We start from the raw sequence: 12,446 nt of genomic DNA, 5'->3' as shown, positions 1-12,446 counted from the left end.
GAGGCAGCTAAGGGTCGTCACCCCCTGACACTCACTCAATAAACAGCTCTGAGCTTTATACAGCTAAGCAGACCTTTTTTTATTTGTTTCTGTTTCATTGTCATACTGCACACACACATTCATGCCTTCTTGGGTTGTCTCACTCCATGAGTGTTTAAAGTGTCTATTTTTATTCCCAATTCTCTATAAATGCTCAATCAATGCAGTGCCTTTAGTATTGTGTCCACAGATAGGTGAGTGTGAGTCTGTGCGCACCAGTGCATGTTATTGCAGTCCAGGGCTGACAGTGTAGTGGCTTGCAATGGCCACCTACAGAAGAATCAAACCAGATTTCTGCACACTCACGGTGTGGAGGTTTAGCCACAGATAACACACTTACACCCACTTACACTCACATAACATACATGTGAGATGTTGGCATTATAGGCGCTGCTTAGGCCCTTAGCTGCTTCAGGGAGACTGAGTCAAACATGCTTGATTATGCTGTATAAACTGGGACATTTCCTCTTAACACATAAATACACACTGTATGTGCTTTTGTGAGCTGCAACATTGGAGAACTGTGTGCAGTGATAATAATGTTTTGTTTTCTCAGAAATGCCTTCTTAATGCTGCGAGCAGAAGTCCTGTTATGTCCAGAATCATAGATGACTCTGGTAATATTGTGTAAATACACACAGACAAGGACTTGTTTGATTGTGTTAGAGTCATCATTATTGTACCTAAGCCCTCTCTAGGCGATTGGATGTGCTGCGCCTGCCTCTGGATCAACTGTGATGGGTTTGATTTGGCTGTGAGGCTAAAAGACGAACTGGAAAGCACAACTGTCAGAAGTATTTCTGTCAAAGAGTGGAGATTCTCCCCCGGGTCTACTGTATCTATACCACAACTATCCTCATCGTAAATGAACAATGCTGCTTTCACCTCTTGTCTTTCTTATGTTTTGTCTCTTTTTAAACCCTCCTTATTATTTCCCTCTCTTCTGTCTGCCTCCAACTCCTCTCTCTTCCCTCTCAATCGTCCCATTCTCTGTACACATCTTCTCCCCTCGTCATAATATTATTATTTTCCCTCTTCCCTGCTCTTCCCAGGCTCTCCTCCAGCCAGCGGCACAGGCACACTGCAGATCTATCTGATAGATATTAATGACAACCCCCCGGCGCTCATACCCAGGGAGTCTCAGATCTGTGAAAGGATGAACAAGAACGTAAACGGTGTCAACATCACTGCCGCTGACGCTGACACGGACCCCAACGCTGGACCTTTTGTCTTTGAGCTGCCCAACTTCCCCAGCAGCATCCGACGCAACTGGACGATTTCCCGGCTCAGCGGTGAGGAGGGGTTCAGGTTAAAAGTGGAATTAAACAGCTGGATAAAGTAATGTACCATTTACATTGTTGTTGTCTTCCTCGCTGTTCTTTTCTCTGTTAAACAAGCAACAATACATAACTTTTTCTGTGCCATTATTTATTTAGCAAAAAAATGAAGCAAAGAAAACTCATGTGGACAATCGAAGTACCCCCCATGATTCAACAGCTTGTCGCTCCAGCTTTAGCAGCGATAACCTGAAGATGCTTTAGTTCAGGTTTTTGGAAATCTTCTCATGCACAGACCTCTTAAGGTCCTGCCACAACTTTTCAGTCGGGTTGAGGTCTGGACTTTCCAAAACCTTGATTCCTTTATTTTCCAGCCCTTCTGATGTAGATTAGCTGCTGTCCTATTGCATGACCCAGTTTCCACTAAACTTTAACGTTCAGACAGATGGTCTCTCTTATTGGCGTCTAAAATACTCTGGAATACAGAGGAGTTCATGGTCGACTCAGTAGACTGCTTTAGTTTTCCTCAGACTTGTTAAGGCCAAACAACTCCACTTTGGTCTCGTGTGTTCATGGGACATTGTTCCACAAGTGTTGTGGTTTGTTCAGGTGCAGTTTTGTGAACCTCAGTCGTGTCTCTGTCTTTTAATTGTGCTCTCAAGTGAGGCCTCCTCAGTGAGGCCTGTAGGCTTTTGAGATGTAGTTGGGTTTTTTGTGTCTCTGTGCATTGCACATTGACCTTTGGGAGAATTTGCCATGATGTCCACTCCAGGGAAGATTTATCAGTTCACCGAGGGCTGATGATGAGCAGTAATGGGGTATTGTACAGTTTTTTTAAATATTTTGTTGGCCTAATTTGTGCTAAATAAATGATGGCACAGCGATTTTTACCCAAAAAACAGAATTAAAAGATGAGGTACAAACTTCTAACTGTGAATTATATCACACAAAAGACAAGGTGTGTGTAACAGCTTTATTCAGGCCTGAGGAATAACCTCTTTTCTTCTCATTCTACACAGGTGATTATGCACGCCTGGGTCTTCGGTACCAGGTGTACTTGGAGCCTGGAGTGTACGAAGTCCCCATTATTGTGTCCGACTCGGGGAATCCTCCATTGTCCAACAGGTCGGTCATCAAAGTGAAAGTGTGCCCCTGTGATGAAAACGGAGACTGCACCACTCTGGGCGCCGTGGCAGCCGCTGGCCTGGGGACGGGAGCCATCATCTCCATCCTCATCTGCATCATCATACTGCTCAGTGAGTCGGAGCTGAACACACCCACACGTTTAGAGTGCGAGAGGTTAAAGTTGCTTGTGATTGGCTTGGATTTGCCTCTTTTTCAAAAACAGCACAGTTCAGGGCACAGTCATTAAACATTCACCAGGCTGTAATACACCAACATGGACACCGGTTTGCATTATAGATGAATGTCTCCACTGCTGGAATCCTCTCCCAACAACTCTGGACAGGGAGGGTTTTTATCTTCTTTTTCTTGGTGGGGTAAATATCTGCTGGTATCAGCCTTGTCAGTGCCTGTCTGTTGCTCTGCTGCGCCATACAGACATAAAGCCCGGTGAAGCAGATCAATTCACCTGCAGCTGTAAGAACGTTGTTCAAAAGTTGTATAGATGATCTTACAACTGAAAACTTGGAGTGACTCAGAGTAAATACTTGTTTGTTTGTTCGAATCCAAATAATTAAGATGATGCAGCACATTAACACAAAGACCTCCGGTGAATTACCTGCACTTGAACTGGACTCTTGGTGTGATTAGTGTGTTATTAACTGCTCTGAGACAGAGGACCCACTGAACCAACTCTGTTTATTCCACTGTTGCTCTTCTTTTGCTCGTTCACACAGATTTAAAGCGAAGACACTGTATGAGTAATAAGAGCGGTGCCTCATTGGATCAGTTCACACAGTGGACAACCCGCCTCTGTTACTGTTACCTCTGATGTGGGCTCAGAGACACAAAAGAGGCACAACAAACTGCACCTCTGTGTGTTTCACACAGCACAGTGAGGTGGAATAAAGGTGCAGGTCACAGGTTGTGTGAATGGTGGTTCAGAAAACACACCCTCCAAGGCTGGCTTGTGCTCCCACGCTGATGTAGGATGGTGAATAGTGACACGCAAAGTGAAGGATTATCGGCCACACTTACATCTATTCCTCCAACATGCCATGATGGGAGACACAGGCCTTGACTTGTTTACTTCCTGTTTTCTTTGTTGTGATCGTGGTGCGCCTTATGTGTGTCATTGCAGGCATGGTGCTGTTGTTTGTGGTGTGGATCAAGCGCAGAGAGAAGGAGAGGCAGACAAAGCAGCTGCTTATTGACCCAGAGGATGACGTCAGAGACAACATCCTCAAGTATGATGAAGAGGGAGGAGGAGAAGAAGACCAAGTGAGAAACCCCCCCCAGAAATGCACACATACATACACTCGTGTGTTGTTGTCATTTGTCCCTCTCTGACACATCCGTACCTCTGTGACTGTGCAGGACTACGACCTGAGCCAGCTGCAGCAGCCTGACTCCTTGGAGCACATCATCAGCAAGCCGCCCGGCGTCCGCAGGGTGGACGAACGCCCCATCATCCCCGAGTCCCAGTATCCCATCAGACCTGTGGTGCCCCACCCTGGAGACATTGGGGACTTCATCCATGAGGTGAATTTACCAAACACACACCTACAGCAGACACACATACATACATTACATATTGCACGCACAGAGGCTCAACAGTCATTAGATTGTTTCTCCCACAGTGGGCCGGCCTCTCACTTCCACTTTGCATCGATCTGACATTTAATGTGATTAGTCATTTCTGGATGCTGTTCAATATGTAAAGTCCAGCACGCTGATGGAAACTGTACGTTTTGTTTTACTTTACAGCTTCCATCACTTTGCCAGCTTCACTCACACACACACAAACACACACATTGTCACGCACACAACCCCGGCGTTGGCACACTGATGCGAGAAAATGCTGATTGACAGACTCGTGACAGCACGTTCACACTCGAGAGGTGCTGGCAGCTGTTCAGCTTTGATCCATCCAGCCTTGACTCTCTCACTCTCTCTCTCACACACACACACACACACACACACACTCTACTCTATCATGTACTCACCTGATCTCGCTCCAGCAGTCTGGTTAAACACAAACACGGCAAACACATGGTGTTTCTGCCACGCACTGTACCCACAGGGGTTGAGGCTTTTTAGGTTTTTATACGTAGCGTCTCTTGTTATTTCCATGGAGTGGATGCAGTCCGTTCTCTTCACCTGCCTCAGATTAAGGTCAATGGCACCTCACTTTCTCATTCTTTGAAACAGGTGTGTAGGTGTGAGCAGACTACATCAAACTATAAATACAAATGAATAAGGTCTGATTGCACAGATGTGTCTTTATTTTTATACAATACATTCTAATTTATGCAGGCACAGTGACTGTGTGTGAATCACAAAATGCATGGTTATGAAATAAATATCCATCTATTGCATTCCATTTGTGTCCATTCCTAATCATTGACAGTAACAACTATGGACAGAGCTTCCGTGACATCTGAAGAGCCGTTCTGAGGCTCGGTGGGAGGTTCCGGGACGTGCTGACCGCCACCATGTTGGTAGCGTCACGTCCGCCAAAACTCCAAATATGGACAAAGAGGGGGGGCACCAGCGGGGTTTAGGGGGGCGGGTGATCGTGGAAGCAGGAAACTCACGCTGTGATACATCAACCGTCTGTCACTCAAGCGGCAACGCCCATAATTATGCATAATTTTAAGTCCGAATATAATTGAAACGAGTGAGTTGTAAAAAAATTCACCCCCCCTACAAATGACACTAGAAGAGAACCTATCATCTGAGACCACAGTGGTTTTTTGTACCAGGCTGTAAACATGTTCATTTCTGCTGTGAAGTCGGCCATTTTAACATGGGAGTCTATGGGAAATGACTCGCTTTTAGAGCCAGCCCCCAGTGGTTGCGGCATGAACTACACTTCCGCATGGACTTCAAGTTTGAGCCCCAAAGGTTGCCGCTTGTTCCTAATATACAAATGGAGAGGGCGGGGCTATCTTCAGAAAAACATGTCCTTTCAGTTCAACAGTGATTACCAAGCTTAAAGCGATACAGGGGAAGTCATGTTTGTACTGCTGCTGGATGCAGTAATAAAGTTTATAGTTAGTCAGGATTGTCCACTTTCGTGCTTTGTCTCTTAAGTGGTGAGTGTCTATAACGAGACAACCCTCTTCTTTGCCGCAATGCTGGCATTTGTAGCGACCAAAATGTAAACAAGCATGAAAGGTTTTTAAAGCTCACCAAGTCTGCCGTGGCTCCCTCCATGTTTGACTTCCCTCTTGTGCTAGACAGGGTTTCCATATTGTGATATCAGGACATCATCCTGGCTGAGAACAGAACAAAATAGCACACTACTTACCTGTTACCGTATCTGCCCAACAGGCAAGGAACCAGGGAAGGTCAAACATGGACAGAGCCACGATGGACAGGCCGCTGATAGCAACTTCGCAGCAGTGCACCAATGCTTTGTTGATAATGCTGCTTAAAAACAACATTACCAGTAGCAAGTATCTATAGCAGCAGTCAGGATGATCAGAAGGTCGGTTGGCTGCTACATCCAATCTTGTCGGCTGGAAAGTCAAACAGAGAGAGCCGTGTCGGACTTGTTGGTGCGGCAAATCAACAGTGCACCTCAGCATCCATCCCCTCCAGGGGAAGGTTTTCTGTTCAGCTAAGCTAGCCTACGGACACTTAAGAGACAAAACATGACACTGGACAATCACAATCACAAGTCCCTGGTAGCAGTTCAAACATGACCTCCCTTGTATCACTTTTAGCTCGGTATTGTCCAAGCTGTCACTGCTGGTTAGCTTAATGCTACTGTCAGACTTCAAGGACAAGATGGCCCTAACAGCTGCTTTGATCAAAAATAACCCCACCCCCATCATTTGCATATTAGCAATAGAAATAAATGAAGCATTGTGAAATCAAAGGGACATGCAATAAATGAATGTTAATGTTTGTCCATATTTGTTTATTTAGTTTTGACTGATCAGTTTACTATGAAGCCTGTAGTGACCTTTTAAATGGCCGTTTATGCTACACATGTCCACTTTAAGCTTGTAAGGGGGTAGGTCAGATTAAATTAAGGAGAGTAGGCTCCAGTGCATTTGCCTTCTAGGAACTGTTTCATCAGATCCCTTCTCTTCCTCCTCAGGGCCTCCGAGCGGCAGACAATGACCCCACAGCCCCTCCCTACGACTCCTTGCTGGTGTTTGACTACGAAGGCAGCGGCTCCACCGCCGGCTCTGTCAGCTCCCTCAACTCCTCCAGCACGGGGGACCAGGACTATGACTACCTCAACGACTGGGGCCCCCGATTCAAGAAGCTTGCCGACATGTACGGAGGAGGAGATGAAGAATAAATTTTGTCCAGTTACACACACAAACACACCTACACACAGACACACACACCCTCGTCCCTCCAATCCCCGACTTCTTCCCCCGTCAGCTGGCCTGCCACGCTCTGTCCCGTAAACAAACGAGTCTACTACACACAATGACATGCTCACACTGACCGACCAACCAATCAAATTACCCACCACAGAGGACCAGCGCCACGAGTCCGTTCCGGGTGCTCTTCTCAACCGGCTCCTGCTCTAAGCCCGTCTAAGACTGAACAGGAAGCTCTGGTGTCCAGGCTTCTTCTAGTGTGTGTTTCCTTCTGTTTGTGTTTCATTCAAGATTTTTCACCAGCTGTAGGTTTCAGTTACTTTGTCAGATTTCGTTTACACTTTAGTTTGTGTAGCTTTGTGTTGTTTGTTATCATTATTTTGTAAGGACCCCCCCCCCCCCCCCACCCATGCGGCTCCACACCGGTCTCTGATCCTGAGGGTTTTTACTTTTCCCTCGCTGTCAGCCCCTGCCTGCCTCTCTGAAGAAGCTTTAGGTTGAGCTGCTTGCTTTGTCTGAGGCAAACAAAAGGGAAAAAAAACAGGAGAACAGAGATATGAAAGTCCTCCCTGCACGGAGGGCCCTGGTTATTCTTTCTTGAACTTGAATTACTTAGAACAGAAGCACTGTTGTTTAAAAAAGTGCCTTCAGTGGTGCGTATTTTAGCAGACTCCCGTTAACTCAGGATTGGTTGCCATTTTCTGGGCTTACATGCCCACACCCACCTCCCCCCACCCACACACACACACACCCCTCCCAAGACCCTTTAATTCAGACCTCCTTTGTCATTTCTCCCGTCCTGCAGGGCCGCGGTAGCTGCGGGAGATCAGTCAGCCAGCGCTTGTTTCGGAGGTTCGGCGCCTGGCTCACGAGGGCGCTTTATGTAGACGTACTGTACATAGGCCTACAGTGTGTCTGTAAGTTATGACAAATCATTAACTCTTCAAGTCAGGCATATCTGTGCTCCTATAGGTCACAGCCAACTTGAATGTGATTGCTGAAATCACAAGCATACATAATGGGACATGAAATGCGTTGTGTGTCTTTATTTGTCGTGGCTTCGGTAAGCAGCTGTGTTTGTTTTGAGCCGTGTGTGTGTTTGCACCTCAGTTTGAGGTAATGTTACTGTGTATGAGGGTTATTTAAGGAGACTCTGCCTTCACCACCATTTAAGGTTTGCATGTGTATTCCTGCACCCAAAGGTAATTGAGAACTATAAACTGTACAAACATGAAGGAACAGAAATCACTAGACAGCTCTGTTAGTGCAGACATCTGAGCTCTTTTTGTGTCTTTTTGTTGCTTCGCTGTTGTTTCTCCACAAACTTTTTACATGCAAACTTTGGTCTCTGTGACTAGAAACTAGGGGGGAATTGAACCTCAGCCAGGGACTGTCGTGTCTTCAGGCAGAGTTTCATCCATTTGAAAATTTTTCCTGAAATTTTTCTGGCTTCAAGTTCAAGAGGTTCCCAAAAAAAGACGAAAAAAAAAGTCTGTGTGAAGTTCTGCACTTTATCAAAGCAGAAAAGTAAAACTAAAGCCTCAGTAACGACGCTTTTCTACCAGACAGACTTCTCTGAAAGACAGTTTTGTTGTGACTTAATGAAAAAGCAGCACTTACCCATGGGCTTTTGTGATCATATTCCAAGGCCCACGGAAACTATAACTGCAGAAAACTGTGGAGGAGGAGGAGGGGGAGGAAAACAGAGTCTATGTATTAAATTATTTAAATATGCAAAACACAGAGGGGCCTGAGAGATGCTGGTGGATGATAGAAAGGTTTAATCATTCCTTATCTTCTGAGTGCCCCATTCAGTGGCTCCACGGCGTGGATTGACCAGTTCTTCGATTAATTATGAAAACTTCTTCAGAATATGTGATGAAAAGGATCTGCCATATGTACTTCCCCTTTTCTCCCTGCTGCTTTTTCACTGTTCCTCACCTGCTGGCTAGATTTAAAAAAATCTTTAATTTAAAAAAAAAAAGTACTTTCAGAGTGGGCGGGAGGAAATTGACTTGTGATGAGATAAATGGATATTTTTAGCTGCAAATTTTGAAGAGATGAGAATGTGGTAGTGAACATCAAGTGTAATTAAAAAAAAAGGCTCAACAGGGTAGCAGCATGGTGGATCACATAGGTGTAAATAGCACCGCCATAGCTGGACGGGTGTAAACAGCACCTTGGATTGTAGAGACGGTTCAGGACGGAACATCCTCACAGAATAAACACAGCTGTAACTTTTCTGCTATCTGTGGATTCTTTCTGACATATAACTGTTGTATATACAGAACATTTTTTATACATTTGGTTGCTTACAATTATTATTTTTTGTTAAAAAAAACAAACAAATACCTGGCAGATTATATTTCACAGAAAGCCATGTGCATTTTAAGAGAATCTGCACGGTTCCGGACGACCTTACAGCCATACCGTGTCGCTGTTCCCGAAGTTTTCGCTTCATCGTGGCGCAAACGTTCCGCTTCAACTTGTACAGCGTGCACTCGCGCACACACTCACTCCTCTAGGCCTTACTGTATATACGTGAGTGTTCAATATTATACGAGCCAGTTCAGCAGCAGTCAAACATTCACTTTATATCAGAACAAGGATCCACCCGCCAACATACACACACTTCAGACAAGATATCCGACCTGTACAACTGTGTCATACATAACACAATGCCATTATATGGAACTGAATGTTAACAATGACTCACAATCACACATGGCAGCAACATCATCAGCAGTCAAACCTTATCCCAAGAATGCAGCTCGAGAGGGGGAACGAAGTCTTATTGATCATCCCTCGTTTAAACGAGGGGAGAATTAGCAAATGAGAACTATTGCACTGCTCTAGTCCGACTCTAACTTCTGTCTCTGCTTCTCTGGTGTCAGTTACAGGACACACTGCCTGGACACACACACACACACATGTGACACAAGGAGGTTGTGGCAGCAGTGCTTCATACCAGTTCTCCTACTGCTATTCAAGTCCAAGTGTACATAATGTAGAATTTGCTTGAAGCTAAACAGACCAAGTTAGGCGAAGTGTAACTGTACAATTGGAGCTTTTTTTGCATGTGTCTTTTTATAATAATGGACAGATGAGTTCTATTACGGTAACCATACAACAGTTCAACAAGTGTTGCAGCCCGCATGACAGAGGCTGCCGGTCCAGGAGGGATTCTGGTGTACCATACTCACGTACTAAGAGGAGGAGAGAGAGGAAAAAATAAAAATGCAGAAAAAAGAATTGCACAGTTATCGAGTCAAAGGACTTTTTTTGTAAATTGTCAACAGCACAAATATTTTGTATTGTTGTTTGTACCATTTTGTAAGAAAACAATGAAAAAAAAACAAAAAAAAGGAAAGAGTCTGTTGTTTCAAGCGTGTGTTTATAGTGCCACTGCAATCTTGGTTTCTAAATACCGTACAGTACATGCGCAGCCTTGCAGATCAACCTTGTAATATAGACGCTGAGCTGGAGATTCCCTGTCAGCACCATGTGTTATAAATAAAAACTTCCCCTCCTTGTAAGAACACTGGCTCCTGTCTGTTCTTTGTCACCCGCTGATTCCTGCGAGCGCTGCCTTTCCTCACACTTCTGTTATTTTTGCTTAGTGCTAATGTGCTGGAATACTTTAAAACTGTTAACTTAAGTGTTTCTGGCAGTCAGGCAACTTTTAAAAATATTATTGTTATAACGTAGCTTTTTATTACCAGTGGTGGAAAGTATTTGTACTTTGTTACTGTACGTAAGTAAAGGTAATAGTGCATTCTTTATACTTTTACTCCATTACATGCTGCAGCTGTTACCTGTACTTTCTACTCTACAGTGTTTAAAGTTACTTGTTCCATGTGATGAACACTGTGCTGGACTGATGTGAGGTCAGACTCTGCATGGAGGTGGTGTCACGCTGCAGCTGTGTTTCTATAATGAGCCTCAGTCATGATGCCGGTGCTCTGGCTCAGTGAGCTAACTAGTTAGCTGCTGTCTGCTAACACAGGTCTATCCATGAATGTCTGATGAACATGAATCATAACATTAAAGGTCGGGTAGGAGATTTCATTCTGATGCACTTTTTGTTAAATTAGTGTTAACTTCTCTTTACAATCCGATAGCAACCGATTAGTTCAGCAGTTCCGCATTAAAACGAAGAATATGAATCAACTGAAGCTATAAAACATAAAAACATCAGCCAATCCTCCGGGTGGACCCTGTAGGAGTATTGGCTGGTTGTCACTCTCTTCCTGCTCTGCGCACCAGAGAGGTACGTGCATGATGGCCGAAGTCACAGACCGCAGCTCATCCATGTGATTGGGAGGCGTGGCTTCGGGCTGAGCTCTGAGAGAAAGGGGCGTGTGTTTACTTTCCAAATCTGGCCGACTCTCACTGAGTTTTCAAAATCTCCTACCCTGCCTTTAATCTGAAGCAGGAACACTGACACAGTAAACATGCTGAATGCCTGTTTGTTATCAGCAGCCTCTCTGGTCACTTGATGCCCACAGCCTGCCTCATGACACACAGACCTGTCCACAGCTGCTTCTGGACTGAAATTGTTCATTAACTACACATTGTCAGTTTTAATTTTAAGATGATTTCTTTGATTATTTTAACCTGATCAGATCCTTTGCAATGGAAATCAATCATATATATTTGGTGCATGAGTACTTTTACTTGTACTACTTTAAGTACATTTAAAAGTAAGTACTCAAGACTTTTACTTAAGTTGGATTGTTACTTTTACTCGAGTATATATTTTGCTGGGTAATTGTAATAATATTTCAATATTTCCAATACTTTGACATGAACAGATGCATGTCATGTTGGCGGTGTGCTGTAACAAGGTAAGGGTTTTTTTCTGTTACAGGAACTCATGTTTGAACAGAAATCAAAGAGAATTAGAAATCAGGATGTGTTTCTGTCTGCACCGCTTTAATATGCTGATGATTGAGTTTCATATTCTAAATTAGATTTTTGTGCCAGCAATGAACAAACATCGCCTAAAATGATCAACACAATCAAGGCTGTTCATTTGTCAGCTGTGCCAGACAGAGACGTCGTCCCAAGGTGAAATGAAGAAGCCTTTCCCAGCTGAAGCAGAGGTGCATTTCTTTCTTTCATTTTCGTGCTCTGCAGCTTTAATTCACTTTTGTGTTGCAAATGTGGTCACCATGGAAATCTGAAAGAGAAAAGATACTTGCTAAGAAGTCCATGTTACACTTGTCTTTGCTTTAACTTTCAATGAACTCTGTTCCTCAGTGCACAAGAGAAGTAAGAAAAAAAACTTGTTCCAAAAATGTAATATTTTTTAATAAGTTTCATGAGCTGTTTATTGGATCAGTGTTGCTAGGAAACAAGAACGAGAAATAAATTTGGTAAGCTTATGTCTACAATGAGCATACTGCTCAGTATATTCTGTAGATGAAAAGATAATAATCTGGGCTTTTGATTGAGTCTTTTTAAGCATTGAGAATGTCATAAATAAGGGAAATGTATGGTTTGTATTTTATTGCCAAAAACACGAGTTCCTTCAGCAAAAAAAATCGTACCTTTAAGTGAAACACCCTCTTTTGACATTTCAACTTTTAATCTAATTCACGCCTGCAGTGAAAACAGTAACTTACAATATGAAAGGAATTCAACAATCAGTAGAGACTGT

At 43.9% G+C, this 12,446-nt stretch overlaps 1 protein-coding gene across 1 annotated transcript in view; it reads left to right on the top strand.

Moving 5' to 3' along the window:
* Positions 1 to 7,555, top strand: part of LOC114438345 (cadherin-4-like) — a 117,186-nt gene extending 109,631 nt beyond the window's left edge. The window contains exons 11-15 of the mRNA XM_028409608.1: positions 1,092 to 1,331; positions 2,336 to 2,572; positions 3,580 to 3,719; positions 3,816 to 3,980; positions 6,550 to 7,555. Of these exons, the coding sequence (XP_028265409.1) occupies positions 1,092 to 1,331; positions 2,336 to 2,572; positions 3,580 to 3,719; positions 3,816 to 3,980; positions 6,550 to 6,756 (989 nt within the window). The 3' untranslated portion in view covers positions 6,757 to 7,555. The remainder of the gene's footprint in view (positions 1 to 1,091; positions 1,332 to 2,335; positions 2,573 to 3,579; positions 3,720 to 3,815; positions 3,981 to 6,549) is intronic.
* The last annotated feature ends 4,891 nt before the right edge of the window (positions 7,556 to 12,446 follow it).

This window comes from Parambassis ranga, chromosome 7 (genome assembly GCF_900634625.1).
Source record: "Parambassis ranga chromosome 7, fParRan2.1, whole genome shotgun sequence".
NCBI classification, from domain to species: domain Eukaryota; kingdom Metazoa; phylum Chordata; class Actinopteri; family Ambassidae; genus Parambassis; species Parambassis ranga.
Note: the sequence above shows the minus strand (reverse complement) of the source record. Positions and strands in the feature narration are given on the sequence as shown.